Source organism: Pleurodeles waltl, chromosome 1_2 (assembly GCF_031143425.1).
Source record: "Pleurodeles waltl isolate 20211129_DDA chromosome 1_2, aPleWal1.hap1.20221129, whole genome shotgun sequence".
Lineage (NCBI taxonomy): Eukaryota > Metazoa > Chordata > Amphibia > Caudata > Salamandridae > Pleurodeles > Pleurodeles waltl.
Genome location: NC_090437.1, coordinates 964,428,058 through 964,450,428, shown reverse-complemented (window position 1 = coordinate 964,450,428; position 22,371 = coordinate 964,428,058). Strand labels below are relative to the sequence as shown.

Below are 22,371 nucleotides of genomic sequence, written 5' to 3'. Positions count from 1 at the left end.
CAAAAGGATGATGGACTGAGTGCTGACAATGCAAACACTCACCCCTAGTCACAGATCTGGGTTTAATCCATCGTTGTTTTGCTCACCATGCCACCCCAGTTTAGACCCAGCCATATGCAAATCAGTCTTGACTCTGTTTCTCATGGGAACAGTCCAGCCCGAACCGCCAGGTCAGGTCCTCCCTGGACCAGAAACAAGCATCATGGGACCAGTTTCAGGGTATCACCCTTCTTCAGCAAAGCTTGCTTGATTCTGATAGACCCCTGATTGCCATTACAGACTTAAATGTCAACAACTCCTCCTCATTGATATGCCAGAGTGAAATACCAGGATATTACTTGGTTGGACTGTAACTGAATTTATTGGCATTGGTCAAGAGGTGGCTTACAACTCCTCCCTGGGTCTTTGTTTGAGATTACACATATTTATATGATGTGATCTTGATAGGAGGACGTACAGTGTTGATGATCAGTGATTGATATCTGTTTGCATATTGTTTCGAGTCTAATCTGTTGCTAATACAGATCATTTGAATAGTATGTATAAATGTATGTTTCATTTATTGATGATTGGATCTGTTTGACCATTATGACTGAACACAAATAATATCAAAATAATTCCTCTAGGAGCATTTGCTATTTGCACTTTTAGAAAGTTGGCATTTTCCTGCCCCTAGCCTTCAGCCTGGAGCCTGCCTTCGGTCACATGAATGGGTGTAACTGACCCTTGGGACTTTGTGGATTCACCCCAAACAGCCACACAATAGTAGGATTAGTAGGGCATGAAAGGCCTTTCCACTGGCAGGATGGGGTGGCGGAACTGAGCACAGCGCCACCTACACCTGAATGGGCTGAGCTCTGCTGCCACACAATAGGCTTATCGACTCTGTATTTTCAGTGTAGCCAACTCGGAGCCAGGACAGGGGAGGCATGAAATTCCTAGAACTTTAGAGAACCCTTCTGGAAACGTCTCCAACTTCTAGGAGCACAGCACCAGGGTCTAATAATAGGGCTCTCAGACCTGTTCCTCAGTTCACTACTTGACCTGTGGAAGGACTCTAAGAGGACTGCCTGTGACCCACTGTGCACTCTGCCAGACTGCTGCTGTTGAAGGTCTGCTTTGCTGCCTGGAGTCTGCTTTGATCCTCCAGAGGACAGCCCTGCTGTAGAGCCCTGCATCTTCATCTGCACTCAGAACTTCAGAAGTGACTCCAAAGACTAGTTTAGCTGTCCTCTTGTTCAGAACCACAGGTACATAACAGGCTCCTTCCATCTTGAACTCACACCTGAACACAGCCTGAGTGAGCCCTGAACCCTCATGAGGTCTCCATCCACTCCTGGACCCTTAGTTGTGGTGTTAAAGAAGCCCAGATGCCCATTTCCAAAAAGTGAGCCAAAACGTTCTCTGGGAACGAGAATGAGATGGGGACTAACCTGCTTGCCTATCAGCCTGAGGTGCACCTCTGGTCAGATTGACTTTGTGGCTTCTCCTACTACGTTTTGCTCTGCAGCAGCAAAACATTTTCACCATTACTTCGCGAAACAGGTATCTGAACTTGTGGAACTGTCTTCGGCTACAGCCTTCTGCTTCATCCCACTGGAAATTTTTGACTTCCATCTCGACAACTAAATCCGAAGGTAAAAATCTACATTCGGCTTTGCTCCACAGCTATCCTACAATGTTGCTCTCTCCTCGAACACTTCTTCAGCCTTGCTCTGCTGAACTTCTACCTTCTCAGAGACTTATTCTAAAATACATTTCTACATCCGAAGGTAAGTGCTGACTGGGCCCAGTCCAGTTTGTATCTGAACCACAGCCTTAACTTTTGACTTTGCCCCGGTCTAGCGTGATCTGATGTCCCCAGTTGACGCTTTCTGTTTTTTAAGCATTGTTTTACACTTAAAACTTCAAAAACTCATACCTCTGGTTGTACTAATTGGATTCTGATGGTTTTGGTTTCAAATAATGTATTAAAATTCTCAATTATTGTAAATTGGTTTGGGACTTTTATTGTGTTGTGTTTTCACTGTGTTACTGTTTGTGTACTGCATAAATATTTAACACATTGCCTCCAAGTTTCAGCCTGGCTGCTTTTAGTTTAGTTTTCAGTTTTCAGAATTTGTAAAGCGCATGGCGGCCCGGAGGCATCCCAGCGCTAAAAGTAACAAAACACAAGAAGGAGAGAGAGCCGGTATTAGTTACAGAATAAAAAGGTTTTAAGCTTTTTCCTAAAGAGGTGCTCGGAAGGTTCCAAACGGAGCTCCGTAGGAAGGGTGTTCCAAAGGTGGGAGGCTCTAGTAGAGAAGGAGTTATTACCCCAGGCTCTCTTGAAGCGAGAGACATGTGCATACCTAAGAGAAGAGGATCGAAGGCTCCTGGAAGGGATGTGCAGGAAAATATGTTTCCTCAGAGAGATGGGACCTTTGTCCTGTAAGGCCCTATGAACAATGCAGAGAGATTTGAACTGGATCCTTTCTCTGACAGGAAGCCAGTGGAGGGTGGAGATAGCCAGTTTAGCAGAGGCGAATTTTGAAGAGTGGGTAAGAAGTCTGGCCGCTGCATTTTGTACTCTTTGCAGCTTCTTTAAAACATAGAGCGGGGAACTAAGGAACAGAGAGTTTCCGTAGTCCAAGCGAGAGAGAATTAGGTATTGAATAAGGATTCTTCTGGCTGTGGGAGGAAGAAGGGTAAGGATCTTTCTAAACATCCGCAAGAGGCCAAAACAGGTAGAAGAGATTTTACTGGCTTGAGAATCCATAGTGAGCCGGGGATCAAGTATCACACCTAAAGTCTTAACTTGGAGTTTAGGAGGAGGAAGAGATTTAAAGGCATCTGAGAGAGATGGAAGAGGGAGAGCGAGGGGGCCGTTACCAAGGATCAGAACTTCCGATTTCCCATCGTTGAACTAGAGTTTGGACTTGGTCATCCAATTGGCAATATCACTCATGCAGCAAGAGAGGTTAGTCACTGGAGAGTCCCCGGAACTGGAAAGAGACACCACTAGCTGGGTGTCATCTGCATAGGTCACCAGAGTCAAATTGTAAGGGGCAATTACTCTCGCTAAAGGTGACAGATAGACATTAAAAAGAGTGGGGCTAAGAGATGAGCCCTGGGGAACTCCGCATGCCAGCGGGTAGAGACCGGAAAAACAAGTACAGTCCAAAACTTGAAATGATCTGTCTTTGAGGAAGGAGGAGGAAGGAGGAGAGCCAGGAGAGCGCAGAGCCTCCTACTCCTATATCTGATAATCTTGAACCGAGGACATCGTGGTCAACAGTATCGAATGCTGCGCTTAAATCAAGCAGTTTGATAGCTACATGCGACCCTCGGTCTAAGAGCTGGCGGGCTGACTCAGTTACTGTAAGAAGAGCTGACTCGGTGCTGTGCAAGGTTCTAAATCCCATTTGTGTAGGATGAAGAAGTTCATTGCTTTCAAGATAACTGGTGAGTTCAGTGTTGACATGTTTCTCAAGGATTTTCGAGGAAATAGGAAGAAGAGCAACAGGTCTAAAGTTTTCTAGTAAAGTAGGGTCCAGTTTGGGTTTTTTCAAAAGGGGTTTAACAATAGCGTGTTTAAATGACAGGGGAACCGATCCCAAGGAAGGTGAGTTGTTAAGAATTTTGGTGAGAGGAGGGACAATAACATCTGCTACCTGCACGAGAGCAGAGCGAGGAGCGGGGTCTAAGGGAGAGACAGATTTAATTTTGGACAAAAGATTGGTGGTCATCTCCTCAGTGAGGGGAGAGAAGGAGATAAGGGAAGCTCCTACAGGTAAGGAGTTTGTAGAATTATCAATGGGGGAGTGATTCATATATGGAGGAAAACCCGAGTAAATGCTGATGACCTTGTCCTGAAAAAAGGATGCCAGTCGATCACTGTAGGACACAGAGGCCTCCATCATCGGGGTAGGTCGAGAAGGGGTAGTGAGATCTTTAAAGATTTGAAAGATTTCTTTCTGGGGACACAACGAGCGTTCTATTTTTCCACCATAAAAAGTGGACTGGGCCATTTTAATGTTATGGTGGTAAGTTCTAACGGATTGCTTGTATGTCTCTCTGCTGGAGGGACTGTAGCTTTTACGCCACAGTCTCTCAAGTCTTTTACAGTCCTTTTTGAGTTCAAGCAGGTGGGGGGAAAACCAGGGTTTGGGTTTATGAGTTAAGAGGGATACCCTGGTTCTAATGGGTAACACAGCATCCAGAGAGGATGAGATCCATTTATGAAAGGAGTTTTTGTGCCAAGCTAAGCAGAGTTCAGCACAGGTTAAATTATTGACTTTTTGTGATTCACCCTGTGAGAGATTGTGGCTGTAACGTGACCCAGGGCTTATACCCTAGTCAACCAACAGTCCAATTCGTCACATTGGTGTTCAGCGGTGAGGATCCAAACTTGTGTTTGTGCATTACCATACAGTGGATTGTGTTACCCAAAAATCCCAGATAAATAATTTGGCATCAAACTGTTTTTTTAAAATTCCAGTTAGTCCCCATTGGCTGTTTTGGGCTTTTTCTAAATGTAAGTAACTATACCTTCCTGTACTACCATGGATATGGAGCTGATAAATGTTGACAACCTCATCAAGGTTGAGCTGCAAAAGCTCTATATAGAGAGGAGGCTGAATGTCGGCAAGAAAGCATCCAAAGTGGACCTACAGATAGCCCTCCGAGGTCAAGAGGCTGTGAGGAGTGACAGAGGAGGATGATGCTGAGGAGGACCTGGGTCCAAATGAGGATGAGATCCAGGTCCCATAGGAGAGCCCAGAGCTGCAGGAGGAACACCCCTGCCCGCAGCAGGAGAATCAGGATACCCAGGATGGGGCAGGGAGCAGTATGTCTTCCAGAGGCCTGTCAGAATTGGAGTTGGAGGACAGGAAGGAGGAAAGGAAGCTCAAGTTGGAGCTGGCCAAATTGAGGATGCAGGAGAAAAACATCATGCTGGCTCATGAACTGAGTCTGAAGGAGCTGGACATAAAAGCTAAACAAGTGGAGTCCAGCAGCAATGGTGGCAAAGAATCAGTAGTGTCTACTGAAGAGGAGAGTGTCTGCATAACAAAGACATGGTGCCCAGTTATGGGGTGGGGAATGATATAGATAAATGGCTTTCAGATGAATGGCTTTCAGCCTATGGTTTAGCCCTAAGGGTACATAAGGTTCTAGAGGAGTACTGGGGGTAGCTTGCAGAGGCATATGTCTCCGGTGGGGAGGGACACACTCCTGACACTAGAGGTAGAGGACCAGACCAGGTATGCCCCCATGAAGTTCATTCTTCTTTCTAAATTTGGGTTGATCCTTGACAAATACAGACAAAGGTTCAGGGACAGCCACAAGCTTCCAAATCAGTGCTGGGGGGACTTAATTGATTATGGGAGCAAGGCACTGAAGGGCAGGGTCAGGGGCAGAAAGGTAGATGATTTCAATGGGCAGTACAACCTGATTCAGAGGGAGCACATGCTCAATAGCTGTTTTACAGAGCTGTGCTGACATGTGGTAGACAGTAAACTGATTGACCCTAGGAATCTTGCTGAGGAGGTAGATTCTGGGCCAGCACCAGAGCGTCCAAAAAGGCATCTTGGGGGCTCCCAAAAGAGTGGTTAGGGTTCCCGCCTGAAGAAAGAGGGGGGAAATAAAAAGGAAGAGTCATCTCAAGGCCCCCAACTTAGTTCTCAGGGAAAAGGGTCCCAATCTGACCACCAGAAGAAAGGCTTATCAGACAAGAGTCACAACAAATCCAACCTCAAGTGGTATGAGAGTTATTAATATGGGCACTACCAAGTGCCACTAGAGGGCAACTCCTCCCTCTGGTAGTAAACCCCCAAGGTTGGTGAGAATAGTGCTTGGGGAGGAGATGGCCTCAGTTAGCGGGGTGGGAGGGGGGGGTCAGTGAGTTTACCCTTGTATCCCTGGGTGATGAGGATGCCCACATGCCTTCCAATACTGCAAAGTATAAGCAGTGGGTCACCATCAATGGACAGAGGGTGGTGGCCCAGTATGACTATGGTAATGTGTCTTCTGATGTCCTCAGAGCAAGTACCTCCCAATACATTCCACCAGGTTGTAGTAGCAGACAATAGAGAGAGCAACTACCCTGTGGCTATAGTTCCCTTGGAGTGGGGGGGGACTCAGGTCTTCTGAAAGTTGTTGTGAGTCCTGCCATGCCTGTAGACTGTCTACTAGGAAATGGCCTGGAGCACACTGCCTGGAATGAAGTGGAGTTCAGGTCACATCGGAAAATGTTTGGGGTTGCCTGAGTGGGTCTGTGTGACCACCAGGTCCATGACAGTCCAGAAAAGGAGTCAAGAGGGCATGAAGCCTGGAAAAACGGCAAGGACAGGAGGATTGGGAAACCACCTCTGTGTGTTTCTTAGAGGAGGTGGATGGGATGCCAGAGTAGGCCGTCCCAGAGCCCCTTGAGGAGGATATTGTCTTCCTTGGTGACCTGCCTAAGCTTGATGGATGGCAAGCAGAAGGGGAACCCACCAGGGCAGAGTTCTATAAAGCACATGACGAGTTCCAACTCTGGAGGGCATGAGGCGGAAAGCCGAAACTCAGGCAGCTGGTGAAACCTCTGGAGATCACCACAATTATTGGGAAAATTACCTACTGTACAGTGAACCAAAGGCACCTCTGCATGGGCTAACAAGAGCCCTAGTTGTCCCCAAATGTGACAGAGCTGTTCTACTAAAGTTAGATAATGAGATTCCCCTGGCAGAACATCTTGGGCAGAACAAGACATTTGCCAGGCTGTCCCCCAATTTACTGACCCATAAATAGTTTCCTCGGATGAATTCTGCAGGACTTTCTAGACCTTCCAGGCCAGTGGGGACACAGGAAAAAAGCTGAGAGCCTCCCTGTAACCCTTTACTGTAGTTGGCACCCCCTCAGAAGGGGGTTGGATTCAGCCATTTTGAGCTTCTCTATGGTCATCCTACAAAGGACTAGTTAAGGAGGATTGGGAGCAAGCTCCCAAGAAGCCTCCCAGGATGTGGTTAGTTACATGCTAACCCTCAGGAGCCAGATTACCAAGTTCTGGAAGAAGGCTTCTGAGAAATTGAAGGCAAGCCATGGGCTGATGAAGCAGTGGTATGGCCAGAAGGCTACCCTGTGGAACTCCACCCTGGACAAAAAGTGTGGGTGATCGAGCCAGTGGAGCCCATGGCTCTCCAAGACTGTTGGACTGGGCTTTATGAGATAGTTGAGAAAAAGGGGGATGCCACCCAGTTGGTGGACCTTAAGACACCCAGGCACCCCTTAAGGGTCCTTCACATCAACCGTCTCAAACCTCAGGATGAAAGGACTGAGGTCACCATGTTGTTGGTGACAGATGATTGGGAGGAGTAGAGTGAACCTCTCCCTTACCTCCTGTCATCAAAAGGGCAAGATGGGTCAGTGGATGGTGTAGACCTCTCCCCTACTCTGACCCCAGATGTTGGGACAGTTTGCCTCTCTGTTTTCCATCACTCCTGGTCTTCTACATCTGTGTACTCATGACATTGATTCAGGAGACAGCCCCCCTGTCAAAAACAAGATTTACAAAGTGAGGGGCAGCATCAAAGAGGAAGTCTTTAAGATGCTGGAGTTGGGGTTATTAAGCCCTCCAGTGGGGTTATTAAGCCCTGTGGTGCTGGTACCAAAAGCATTCCCACCGGGCACCAATCCAGAACTCCGGATCTTCGTGGACTATAGGGGGCTCAATTCTGTCATTAAGACTGATGCTTATCCCATACCCAGAGCTGATGTGCTCATTGATAGGTTAGGTAAGGGATGCCAAGTTCCTGAGGACTTTTGATCTGACCTTAGGCTACTGGCAGATTGCCTTAACTGAATGGGGCTAAGGAGACTATAGCCTTCTCCACTCCAGAGGGCCACTTTCAAGTTTAAGCGATGCCCTTTGGATAAAAAAAATGCACCTCTAAATTAAATACTACTAGTGGGCCTGAAGTACATAGTGTATCACCCTCTGAAGTAGCCTTTCTAAACATGTCTAACGCCTTCAATTGCTGCCTTTGTGCTGTTTTAAAGTCCTATCTCGACCTGGTCTAATAAACTTTGTGCCAGGTCTGATCTTTCATTTTTAATACATATGGGTCACTACTAGGGTAGGCTCTGAAACAGCTCATATGGCAGGGTGCACTGAATTTAAAATGTTGGACACATACTTTTAAATTTCATGTCCTGGTACAGAATAACTCTTCAATTCATTTTTCACTAGGCAAGGACTACCTCTCCCATAGGATAAACTTGGGTTAATTTATTATATTTATTAAGTGATCAATTTTGTTTGGGAACCGGTAGAAATATGTTTGGTGTCCAACGAATTGCAATTTAAAATCTTCTTTAATGGTAACGTCGGATTTTAAGTCACAATTCTGAAAATGGCACTTTTAGAAAGTTGGCATTTTCTTGTCCTGTTTGATTCCTGTATCCTGGGTCACATGACTAGGTGTAGTTGGCCTTTGTATATTGCCCCCACACAGTAGTACAAAAGGAGGACTAGATGTTGGCAAGATGGACCATCCTGACAAAATTAGTGGGGGCAGTGTTGTCACCTACCTTACTTGCACCTCAATAGGGACTACCTCCTGTATTCAAAAAGAACTTCATACTAGCCTGTTCTCACCCCAGACATCCTGGGTACAAAAATAGAACCTTTAGACCCACTCTTCAGAACATGCCTGGACCTATTGCTACAACAGAAGAAGGCCTGCTATGTTGCCAGAGGACTTCCCTGCTGCTTGAGGCCTCCCCTGCTGTCTAAGGAAGACTAAAACTGCTCCCTTCATCCTGGTCTTCCTGAGTGACACAAAGTTTTAGTTGGCTGACCTACTCTCTGAGCTACAGGGACACAACAAGCTCCAGTGGCCTTCCTGCAACTGCCCAGCTGACCTGCTGCAATTATATCTGCCTGGACCTGCAATTGGACCTGCCTTAGCCCTACTGGTTTCTGCAAGAGTGAGTCCTTGATCCCCAAGTCTCACCTCCCCTGGGTCATGGGCCTCTGGTTAGCACCAGATTGCACTCCTCTGGACGCAAAGGAAAAATCCTGAAGTTTTGGGCTCCTCATGACAGCGAACACACCCATTTGCGCTGAGGTCTTGCCACCTGCGTCAACTGCCAATGCAAGGCCCCAGTGAACCCAACTACAGCGACTGCCAGTAACAACCAGCAACCCGAGATCTGTAATTAAGGCTACACTATCAACAGCCTGCGGTCAACGCCAATGGGAAGCTCCAGTGACAACCATCTGTGATGCCCGATAGAATGTTTGCGATGCAGGGAGGACTGCCTGGGATGCCTGGCCTGCTTTTCGTGCTATAGAGATGGCCATCCGTAACGCTCTTTTTGCTCCTCAAAGCCTCCCCAACTAAAATTGGACTCTTCATGCCGGACATTGAAAAGGTAACTTTTTTAGTGGGACTAACCTAGTCCCTGTATCGGGCCAGCGCTCAATGGCGATCAGCCTGAACTTGTGACTTTCCCCTGTTCTGCACAACCAGATTGTGCTTATAGGCACTATAGTTATCTAAATCTTGAAATTGCTTAGCACCAGTTCCAATGATTAGATTGTGATTGTTTTGATGTCACATGATTTATTAAATGTTACTCTATTGCTCTAAATTGGTGTAGGATTTTCCTTGTGGTGTGTTTTCACTTTATTACTGTGCGTGGCATAAATACTTTGAACATTGCCTCTATGTTAAGCCTGGCTGTTTTTGTGCTAAAGTACCAGAGGGTTAAGCACAGGTTAATTTTGAGACATTTGTGGTTCGCTCTGACAAGAATTATGGTTGTTTCTTAAGAAGGGTTGCACCCCCTCAACCAATAACCCAATTTCTCAGTGACAATGCTTGAGACTAAGTGAGTCAGTGAGCGTGACTAAATCAGTGAAAGATTGACTGAGAATGAGTGAAAAAGTGTGGGACTGAGTGAGACTGAGAATGAGCAAGACTGAGTTAATGAGTGAGTCTGAGTGAGTCACAGTTTCAGTAGGTCAGGTAATGAGTGAGTGAGTAGGTCAGAGAATGATTGAGACTGGGTGAGTCGGAATGAATGGGACTAAGATGAAATGAGTGAGATTAGGGGAGTCAGAGCTAGACAGAGTGATAAATGAGTCTGAGTCAGATTGATTGAGTGACAATGAGTGAGACTGAGTTGGACTGACAGAGAATGAGTGAGACTAAGTGAGTAAGAATGAGCCAGAGTGAGACTGAGTGAGGGGATCTGTTCAATAGCCAAGGCATGGGGTCATGGGTTTCCTGATCGGTTTCTGAAATTACCTGCTGGGCACCTGCTAACACCAACTACTCCAAGAGTAGTTGGTGTATGCAGGTTCAGATATAGAGTTGGTGTAGGGGTGTGGCCATGGGTGATGTGTGCAGGACCAAGGGCTGTATAATCTCTGATGCACCCACTAAAGCTAAGGATATTATACCCAGGTGCCCTTTAGGGCTGGGCCCATTGCATAGAGGTTCATTCTTCATGAAGACGAAGGCGGTCCCATATATAGGTGAGTAATGGTATGCAAATTTGGGCTTCACCTCCATCATTAAAAATGTTTTTAGTCTGTAACATCTGCATAATAAACCTGCTTGTTTCTGTTATATTGCTGCTTCAATTTGCGGGATGGCCACTATGGGCTGGTAAAAAGTGATAATTTCTAACTGGAAATTATGACATCAAAAAAGCATTGACAAGCTAATATGTCAGTAATCGCCTGTTAATGCAAGACCTATTGGCTTTGACAATGCTTTTTATATTTCCTATCCTCCCCTGTTTGTAACCTTTCTTGAATGCTCCCCATGTTTTGTATTCTGAGTATTATATTTAATATCATAGCGGTTATCTTGATTATAATGTTGCTTCTTATGTCATATTTAATGTAAAACCGCTGTCAACCTATCAATGTCCTCTGCTATGTCAATGACCCTCAAATCATTCTCTCCCTCAAGGACAAAGCACCCAATACCAGGATCAAATCCAATGCCTTCATGACTAATATTGCCCATTGGATTAAGGCCTACTGTCTAAAGCTGAACACTAATAAGACTGAAATTGCGATCTTCTGGAAGATCACATCACTGTGGGACTCCATCTGGTGACCAACAGAGTTAGGGCTGACACCTACCCCGATCCCTGATGCCAAGAAGCTCGGAATCATCGTCAACAACAAACTTGCTATGACCACCAAAGTCAAATACAGTCACTGCCTCATACTTTCATACCCTAAAGATGTTGAGGAAGATTTTTAAATAGCTCCCAATCAGCACACCGAAAACAATCACACAAGGAAGCTGGACTATGGAAACACAGTCTATGCCGGGATCAACAAAAAACTCTTCAGAAGGCTTCAGTCCATTCAGAAATCAGTAGTCAAAATCACTCTCAACCTCCCATGCCGCACTCACATCACATCACACCTGCAGTAGCTCTTTTGGCTCCCCATTCACAAATGCACACAATTCAAACTCCTCATACACATTTTCAAAGCACTACATAACACTGGCACAGCATACCTCAACAATCGCATCTGCTTTCACAAACCTTCCAGACACCTCCACTCATTGGACTCCTACTTGCTCAAATCCCATGCATCTGTAAAACCAGATTTGGTGGTCGAGCCTTGTTCTATGTCGCTCCTAAAGCATGGAAAGACCTGCCTATACACATAAAAGCCTTCTCCTCACTTCTTGAATCCTGCAAGAAGCTGAAGACATGGCTTTTGGAGTAGCCCCACTAGGCCCTAGGTGTGCCTAGAGTCACACCTTCTCAGTGCCAGGATACCCTCTACAAACCTGCACAACATAACATACCATAACATAACATTTCACTTTTCTTGTCCTGTATGTTTATGATATTATAAAAAAAATATTCAAACAGAAATACCCTAAGAAACTTTAGGAATGGTACAGTTACAATGTAAAAACTAAAAACCAATCAATGCGCTATGTGTGAGTCTCTGTGTGTGCACACGCATTTGTATATCTAGAGTACCATGTGCATCCTGAAAGGCATAGCACTGTTTGTGCACGAGCATGAAAGTCTGAAGCTGGAGGCAAATGTCATGAACACCAACCCACTCATCCTGTGCTTGGAGAAAGGTATTCTTATGACATGGACAACTAAATGGGACACACTAGCAATCGAAATAATGGGGTGAGGGGTCATTCCTAAGTGGCAATGTGTCAGGGAGAGACTAGGGATGTCCATGAACCAGATACTGTGGACTCTTTGGTACATTGCAAAACGGTTTCTCTTAATCTGAGCAGGTCTGTTACCCACACCTCACCCAAGCCTCCCTTTAATCTCTAGGCAAGCCACAGCAAATGCAAATGTAAGTAACCCTAAGTACAAGGCTGTGGAATCTAGGAGTAGGAGTTGCAGGGTTAGTCATATATCCGGTAGTAGCAGCCAAGCGACTACAGAGGATTGCTAGTAACCCCTGCACACTCATTAAACATCATAAAACTCTCTGTAGTAAATGCATGTCTTTTTAAGAATATAATGCTGCAGTTCTGTGCTTCTGTGGCTGTAGTGAAGGATGCCTGACTGACATTATTTGCATCATGTAGGTCTTCTCCCACACAGAAACAGTCCATGTCCATTCATAGGTAGTAGGTGCATATTGGTGGCCAGGATCTAGAGAATGAGGCCGACCTGATTTCAGTGGTTGGACTTGTCTCCAACATATGTAGAGATACAGGACCCTAAAGCCCTCATTCAGCAACCCGATGACTTGTATATGGGGCTTTGTTTGGACATGTGCTCTTTTGTATTTATTCTATTCCTGGGGAAAGGCAAGGATGTGAGCAATAGTGTCTTCCACCGCCTCCTGAGGATTGAGAATGGGGAGACATGAGTATTTGTACCTGCATGTTGAGGATTATCGTCTGGTCAGACTGTTTACACAGTTTACAGAGAGGGGTGTACTTCCAGTATCTGGGTTGTTGCATTAAGGCAAGGTCTCTAACGTCAGGGTAACTGTGGCACGCTAGTCATCGGGGAACCTACTGTATCATGTGCTTTGTAGGAGATAAAGAGGAGGGTGAGTGCATTTTCAATCTCTGCCATTGTACCTGCAAGGGGGTCTGGAGGAAGCTGACACATTGTGCTTCAATTAAATCTATCTGTATGCTTTTCCATATTCTCCTGCATAAGGACAGATGTGATATTCAAATGCAGTCTCAAGTAATGTTAGAGGAAGCAAGTGACATAGAACTGTGTCGACATTGCTTGGTTTTCCAGGGGAGTTAAGAGAGATGACCAGGTTTGTGATGCTGTTCTTCGCTAGTTTAAATATTTGTAAGCATTCCTGATAGGTTTACTCATAGAGCGATGTCATTTGTCTGAACTTTCTCCTCCTACGTGCTCTCTTCCACCACCTGATGCCTCGGATGACTGCTTGTGCCAGCCAGAGTTGCATGTCAAGGATGTTCGCATCTTTTGTTTAGTTCACTGCACAGCAGTTAAGACAGCATGTGAATTGAGGATGGTTGATGGTGATGCTAGCATATGTCCTTTTTTGAGAGCTACATGTTTAATTGTGCAAGTGCGCATGTGAGCTTACGTTTTGGCGTTTGCAATGTTACCATTGCATGCACTGCCCCTTGATAAACGCTTTTCATTGAACGTATGTTTATGGCTGTTGACCACGATAAGGGAAATCGGTTTACCTTTGCTGGACAAAGTACTCTATTCGGTGTGTCAGAGATGTGAAATCACCAATGTCTGCCTTATTTGCCTGAAATACATTTTCAAAGTTATAGGTGTGTTTAAGCAGTTATCTCGGTTTTCACTGGTTATTACTTTCCTTGTCGGGCCCTTCCATTTTCAGACTGTCTTGTTTCCTGTTACGCCAAAGGTGGTAGCAATGCATTTGTCATCGGGGGCAAGTTTAGCACCAATTATATAAATCACGGTGGAGTGATTTCCACTGAATGCATGAACGCTTTCTGGAATGTTGATAACTGTTTTAGCATTTATCGCCAGTGTTAAAATTATGTAAAGTGGCTCATTGGCAGTGAAAAAATCCTCTATGGCTGAATAGGCTTTTATTGTGGTCTGGTGTTATTTAGTATTTATATTCTTGCGTTATGTCCTGTAATAATATTCAAACGTTTTTATTTTTCTTGCTTCGCAACACCCTCAAAAAGGTTACTAGTTAGTGGACATAATTAATAGTTACGTTGACATATCCATATATGCATTCATTGATCATTTAATGAAAAGTATCTCAGTAGCATGAAAGTATCCTAATAGCATGATCTCATTACCTGAGATTTCTGTAGAAGCCCCACAACTGTAAAGCAAATTTCTTCCAACGCACTGGATGCCTAGGCAAAAACACACAAAGTTTACACATTGAACCATAGGTTCGCAGATTAACATCCAAGATAAATTCTTAAGAGAAATATCTTACCTGTGGCTGTGGTTCTGTGGACAGGAAGTTGGAACAAGCCTCGTCTATCTGCAAAGGTAAGTCACGTTTGAGTTTTATAAAAAGGTTTACATTGCCGTCCTTTTTGCAAAGTTATTTACCCTTATAAGAGACAGATGGCAGCGAAATAACCCACAATGCCCTGCCTAAATCGGATAAGTCGTTCATGATGTTATTATTGATGGGCAGTACGAATGTTTAATTAAGACAATTGAAAAAAGTGTTACAACAATACCAGAGTCCTTAGGAGTGGTGGCTGTTGACCATTAAGAGTGGTGGGGCATAATCCTTAGCTTGAATTCTAGTGAGCAACACAGGATCACTTAATTGGAGGTTTTGGTGGGGTGGCTCGCTCACACTCACTTGCAGCCAATCTTATTCTCACTCGATTTTAGTCATTTACTCTCATTTGCACTTGCAGTCACTTTTACTTTCTCTGACTCAGTTCCACTGACTCAAGCAGTCTCACTCATTCTCACTCTGACCGACTCAGTCTCCCTCATTCTCAGTTACTCTCACTCAATCCCTCTCATTCTAAGGCATTCTGATTGACTCAATATCACTCTGACTCACTTAGTCTTACTTAGTCTCGCTCAGTCTCATTCTGACTCACTCATTCCCACCCACTCTCACTTATTCTCACCTAGTGTCCCTGAGTCTCACAATGACGAACTCGTTCTTCCTTATTCACTCAGTCCCACTAATTCTGATTCACTCAATGCCTCTGTGACTAAACTCAATCAGTCCCATTCATTCTCACTCAGTCCCACTCAGTCGCTCTCATTCTGACTCGTACAATGTCACTCTGACTCACCCAGTTTACCTCTGTCTCACTGTGACTCATTCCTACTCAGTCTCACTCATTCTCACCTAGTTTCCATGAGTCTCCTCTTAATTCACTCGTCCTCCCTTATTCACTCAGTCCTACTCATTCCGATTCAATCTCACTGTAACTCACTCATACACAATCAGACTCGCTCATGCACACTCAGTCCTACTCATTCTGACTCACTCAGTCTCACTGTGACTCAGCCTTTCTCATTCATAGTCAGCCTCAGTCATTCTCACTCAATCTCACTCAGTCATACTCATTCCAATTCACTCTGATTTTCTCATACTCACTCAGACTCACTTATTCACATTGATTCTGATTCAGATGCACTTATTCACACTCATTCTGATTCAGATGCACTCAGGCACAATCATTCATACTCAGTCTGACTCAATTAGTCTCACTCACTCTCACACTATCTCACTCTCACTCATTCTCTGGCTCACTAAGACTAACTCAAACTTGACTCACAGTCTCACACACAGTAACTTTCAGTTACATTCCGTCATTCTCTCTCCCTCATTCATTCTCACTTGTACTCACTCTTCATATCACTCATTGTCCTCACTTTGACTCACTCCTTCACTGACAATCTAAATTTTCTTCACACATACCGTTAGAAATGGGGTGTTTGGTTGGCAGTCAGGTTACCCCCTGCCCAAGCAAGGACCCTCACTCTAGTCAGGGTAAAAGAGAATCACCCTCAGCTAACCCCCACTCACCCACTTGGTAGCTTTGCATGAGCAGTAAGCTTAACTTCAGAGTGCTAGGTGTAAAGTATTTGTACCAACACACAGTAATTCAATGAAAACACTATAAAATGACACAACACAGGTTTAGAAAAATAGAAAATATTTATCTAAAAAGAAGATCAAAACGACAATAATCCACCATACACAAGTCAAGTTATCAATTAAAAACTAAAAAGAGTCTTCATGTGATTTTAAACACAACGCTAACGCTGTTAGCGTGGAAATGTACCTGGTGCATCAAAAATAACCCCGCACGGGCGAGTGAGTGTCAAAAGGGGCTTGCGATGCGTCGATATCACTCACGAGCGAGACCGTGCGTTGTTTCTCCTTCAGTCGGGTTGGCGTGCGCCATTTCTTCTCTCCACAGGAGACCGATGCGTCCAACCGAACAGCACTCTTGGGTCCGGGCAGGCCTTACATCTTTTTTACATGCCCAACGATGTTTGCTATGGAAATCCTGCTGCACAATGATTTGAAAACCATGCAGCACGGGTTGCGATCTCACCAGCCTCCATCAGCGTTGCTGCATGTCGTTTCTCCAGCTCCGTGCATCGATCTTTCAGCCACGCTGCAGGTGATCGTCGATTTCAGCCGCGAAGCCAGGAGTGCGTTGATTTTTCAGCCGCGTCTCGGAGTTGCGTCGATCTTTTCCCCACACTGCAATCTGTGCGTGGATTTCTTACTCTTGTTCTGCCAGTTTCTACTTTCAGGGTCTCAGGAACTGGATGGGCACCACTTGGCAGGGTAGGAGTCTCAGCAGAGGCTCCAGGTGCTGGCAAAGTGAAGTCTTTGCTGTCCCTGAGACTTCAACAACAGGAGGCAAGCTCTAGTTCAAGCCCTTGAGGAGTTCTTCACAAGCAGGAAAGCACACAAAGTCCAGTCTTTGTCTTCTTGCACAGTCAGGAGCAGCAGCTGCAGGATAGCTCCACAAAGCACAGTCACAGGCAGGGCAGCTCTTCTTCCTCAGCTCTTCAGCTCTTCTCCAGGCAGAGGTTCCTCTTGGTTCCCAGAAGTGTTCTAAAGACTGTGGTTTTGGGTGCCCTTCTTACACCCATTTTGCCCTTTGAAGTAGGCTTACTTCAAAGAAAAGTCTCTCCTGTTTGTGAAATCCTGCCTTGCCTAGGCCATGCCCCAGACACACACCAGGGGGTTGGAGACTGCATTGTGTGAGGGCAGGCATAGCCCTTTCAGGTGTGAGTGACCATTCCTCCTCTCCCTCCTTCCACTGATGGCTCATCAGAATATGCCGGCTTCACCCCAGCTCCTTTTGTGTCACTGTCTAGTGAGAGGTGCAAACAGCCCAGCTGTCAAACTGACCCAGAGAGGGAATCCACAAACAGGCAGAGTCACAGAATGGTTTAAGCAAGAAAATGCTCACTTTCTAAAAGTGGCATTTTCAAACACACAATCTCAAAATCAACTTTACTAAAAGATGTATTTTTAAATTGTGAGTTCAGAGACCCCAAACTCCTATCCGCTCCCAAAGGAAATCTACACTTGAATCATATTTAAAGGCAGCCCCAATGTTAACCTATGAGAGGGATAGGCCTTGCAACAGTGAAAAACGAATTTATCAATATTTCACTGTTAGGACATATAAAACACATTAGTATATGTCCTACCTTAAACATGCACTGCACCCCGCCCATTGGGCTACCTAGAGCCTACCTTAGGGGTGTCTTACATGTAAGAAAAGGGAAGGTTTAAGTCTGGCAAGTGGGTACACTTACCAAGTCGAATTGGCAGTTTAAAAACTGCACACACAGACTCTGCAGTAGCAGGTCTGAGCCATGTTTACAGAGCTACTATTGTGGATGGCACAACCAGTGCTGCAGGCCTACTATTAGCATTTGAATTACAGGCCCTGGCCACCTCTAGTGCACTGTACTAGGGACCTACCAGTAACTCAAATATGCCAGTCATGGATGAACCAATTACATACGCATTTTGTATAGGAGCACTTGCACTTTAGCACTGGTTAGCAGTGGTAAAGTGCCCAGAATAACAAAAACAGCAAAAACAAAGTCCAGCACACACCAACAACCTGGGAAACAGAAGCAAAAAATTAAGGGAGACCATGCCAAGGATGAAAAGTCTAACACATACACACACACAGACATACAGACATGCTCACAATCTCTCATGGACACTCACTCTCACACATACATACACAGTATTGAAAAGCAGTTTTTACTTACCTTCATGTCTGTGCAGGTACTGTTTGCTGCTGCTACTTTCAGCTTTGAAATTAAACTTTCTCAGTTTCAGACACTTGAATCTGCAACCTCAAACCTGCGCAGTCACAGATTTGAGTTTTCAGTCTCTGCTCGTTCACTCCACCCTTTCCCAACTCGGCTGAGTGACATGTAGCCATGATTGCAGCAGGGCATAAGCCTGCAACGCCAGTGATAAACTTTATCTGTGACGCTTCAACACGTCACAGATTGGGAAGCACTGAGGTGTGCCAGAGGTCTGAGGACAGGGCAGGGGGTTGGATAATCTTTGATGAGTGGTGCAGGTGCATTTGTGCGCCTGCACCAGACATCAGACATTCTCACTAGCAGAGCTAAGGCTGCTGCTGCTAGACAGCATTTTCTGTTTATACCAAGAGTGAATAAAAGGTTATTATTCACTCTTGGAATAATAAAGCGGGGGATGGGGGCGTGGCCTTGAGCCCTAATGGAAAAACTGCCACTGGTCCTTAGTTTTTGTACAAAAGTATAAAGGAGAAGGGGTTTAAATGGTTTACTAAAATCTTTCATAACCCAGATAGCACATCTTATGTGGTAGCGTATTTGTTGTACTAATATTTGCATGCTACTCTGACCATCGAGTCACGAGACACAGTTATAATGTACAACACCTTGCAATTCACAGATGGATGGCAGACACAATGAGCAGCCAAAGCGAAAAATCACCTCATTATTCAGCTGTCCCTGTGCATATATAAGCTGTGGGGGAAAGCTGAGCTATAATTTTACACAACCTGGAATGAAAGTGCATTCTCTAAAGGCCACTGCTTTTTGAATATAGATGCAATACTTGTACATTTTGCTTTTCTTATTTCAAATAAATCCCATGGTCATATAAAGACCACTACGACCCTCCAGACCAAAACAAAGACCCCTGAAACTGTTTTGTTTCTTCCTTTGGTAGTATTGGTAGAACTACAGACTCAGATTAGGACTGCAGGAGGAGAAGAAATAATGCAACATTAATAGCTTTTAGTTTTAGACCAATTGTATTCAGTTTTCAAAGTACATAGCTTGAGGTATGGGAAGAGGTATCACACAACAAAATAGATGTTTGTACATAATAGACAACTCCAGCTTGCAACATGCTATACTACACATAATACATGTTAGTTGTCCTATACAGCTTAGTTAATGGATGTTCTCATAGAAGATGTTAATAGTGTATTATGACATACGAAAAAAAGAGAGATTATAATAAAATACTAAGGGGGTAGAGAAATTTTAAAAGTGGATGAGAAAATATAGAAAGTGAAGGAAGGAACTGAGAGAAGAGTATGGCAACAAATTGAATGGTGGTGTAGTAGAGTTATGTGTATAATATTTCATACATACCTTTGGGTGGTAGGCTCAAAAGAGTAGATATGTGAATGGTGTTGATGGAATTTGTATAAAAAGGGGTTTACAGTGGTTTCTTGGGCGAGATGTATTTGTCAAGTTTCTCCCATAGCTTGCTATTTTTGTGTAGTGTTGAGGGGGCTGTCAGCACTCCTGGTGACTTGTGTCATTGCCCACCATGAATGGAGAGTTGTTTGAAATCTTTCCATTACAGCAAAATACATTTAAGGCTGATTGTTGTCAAGATATCTAAGAGAAGGATGTCATCTTTTTGTAGATGCTTAATAATTGAGGTAGGATAAATACTCAGACCAGTCGAAGGTAAATTTGGGGTCCAGTTTATGTGTAAAATTTGGTTCATGAGTAAGCTGATTGTCTTCCAGAAGCTACTGGCTAGTTTGTAATTCAGTAACATATATTTAAAATCTCCTGTGTTCTCCTTAGAGCTCCAACATAAGTCAAAATTTCTTGGGTGGTACCCAGTGTGACATAGGCAGTCCAAAGTATGCATTGTGGTAAAGAAAGAGCAATATTGATTTTCGTCAGCTTTGACCAGGTAGTGTTCCAGTTTATTTCTGAAGGAAGGGCTTTGGGAATATCTTTCAACAGTTGTTCCTACTTTCTTTCTATGAGCAGTATGGTTGAGAGTAGAGCGTACATTTTAGAAGCGGCATGCCCGCCTGTAGGTTTTAGTAAGGATGGATAAGATGTCCTGTTCGTGTGGCGGTTTATTCTTGGATAAAACAGCCTTATTTCTTAGGAATGAGTAGAAGTCAAGGTTGTCAAGACTGAATTCATTTTTTATTATTGAAAAAGGGAGATGATCAGTGGGGAGGCCAAGTCCTTGATTAGCAATAGCCCTTTTTCTGCACACTCTTTGTTGAAAAGTGTCTTACCACTGATTTAAAAACTGTCATTATGCCACACATATACACAAGTGGGGTGACTCATTTTCCTATTTAGTTTACTATCTATGTTTGAAAATTCTGTGAGTTGTAGCCAAATATATCAATGAGAAATGCTCTGTAAGATAATTTTTAAGGGAATAATTCATAGGTATTGGCAAAATACAAGAAAAATTATAGTAGAGAAAAACGAGTTGAACTATTTCTATTATATGCCAGTAGGAGCAGCCATTAACATAGGCCCCCAGAGAACTCAGTAATGGTCTATGTAAGATGACCAGATGGCTCCATGTCACTGAGACACCATCTTTCCATTCCTGGACTTTGCTTTTACATCTCATTGCTATCAGGTGTGTTGGTCCAGTTAGCTTTATTAAAATTACCAAGACTACAACTTCCAAATACATTAATTTGTAAAATCAAAACCATTACTGGTCACGTTATGTTACTGTGACACAGAAGGTCACCCTATGTCTTGTCATATTGTTCCTACCAATATAATAGGACTGCCTATTAGGACGACAGAACTTTGGAAGGTGAGGGACTAAATCCATCCACACTATCAGGAGCTGTCAGCCTGATTCCTGGCTAGCTAACAGTGCCTCAACCTAATGTTTCTGGGGTTGAAGGTGATTGTGACAGCCTAAACATGACAATCTGATTAACAAAAAAGTTGTGGAAACAGACCTCACCCTTTCGTTGTGTTACTCATGCATGCCCAGGAGAAACACAAGAGAGATATAAGCTATGTTTTTATTTCATTTATTAAAGCAATCATAGTCTTGCATAGACAATATGAGCTACAATAAGTAGGCAGATGAAACAAAGCAAAGTAGCCAGCATTACAAACATGGTAAAGAAAATGAACAATCGAACCATGGTAAATTATTTCTCGATGCTCTTGCATAACCCTAATTCTTTACTGAGAGCATGTTGGGTGTACCATCTGCATTTGTCTGATCTAAGAGGTTAGCACCACAAAAGCTGAATGTCGAACACAGCATTCGTCCCAGGACGGTCATGGCTGGAGTGCCCCTCTGCCCCTTCTGGGTCAGTGCATCATTTATAAAGTGAAAGCAACACTGTGTGTTCCTAGTCTTGAACAGAATGTGCTGATTAGATGTTGAGAAAAAACTAACTAAAACAAGAAACTCATAAAATATATTCCTAGAATAATATGCACGCAAAAGTGTGTAAAATGTCACTGCTAAAAAGCACTGCAACTCAAATGTGTAAAGTATGAATATAAACAAAGCTTAAAAAGGGGAACCAACTTAGTTTCAAGAGGGTCTCACTATATTCTCCACTTGACAATGAAAAGACAGATTCTACAAAAACATATTATCAAAGGAATAAAAGAAATAAAATATTCACTCCAACAAGCAAAGCAAACAGGATGAATTAAAAATGAGCCAATTTAAAACATAAAATCAATTAAGACAATTTACTTAAAAACAAGGGCCAAATTTAAACATTAGTAGAGGCTTTCAAGATGTCATCCATACTGTCAATGTCAATGGAATACAGAATGGATCCCGCTTGTGAAGACTACAGAATCACAGTGGCCTTGGTGATTAAGTGAAAGGAACAAACAAGGTCAGTATCCTCAGTCGCCATTGAAGTAGTAGCATCCTGTAGTGTGCCTGTAGTAGAAGAGCTAGAAGTAAGGAATCCTGCAGCTGCAGCATTCATATCCATATAGAATGGCTCATAAAAGGTATCCTGGAGCAATGGCAGTCTTGTAGGATCATCGTATTTCATTGTTTCCACCAGGTTGTCCGGCACAAACAAGGCGGCATTGGCCTCGACTCACTCGGGGAGCCGGGGCCAATGCTGTCACACACAGAACCCTTGGAATGTG

The 22,371-nt window shown here is 44.0% G+C and overlaps 1 protein-coding gene across 2 annotated transcripts in view; it reads right to left on the bottom strand.

Moving 5' to 3' along the window:
* Window positions 1-22,371, bottom strand: part of NMU (neuromedin U) — a 385,326-nt gene that overhangs the window by 185,607 nt on the left and 177,348 nt on the right. For both annotated transcript variants that reach the window (XM_069234551.1, XM_069234560.1), the window contains exons 3-4: window positions 14,414-14,461; window positions 14,268-14,327 (exon numbers count right to left, since the gene is read on the bottom strand). In XM_069234551.1, the coding sequence (XP_069090652.1) occupies window positions 14,268-14,327; window positions 14,414-14,461 (108 nt within the window). The remainder of the gene's footprint in view (window positions 1-14,267; window positions 14,328-14,413; window positions 14,462-22,371) is intronic.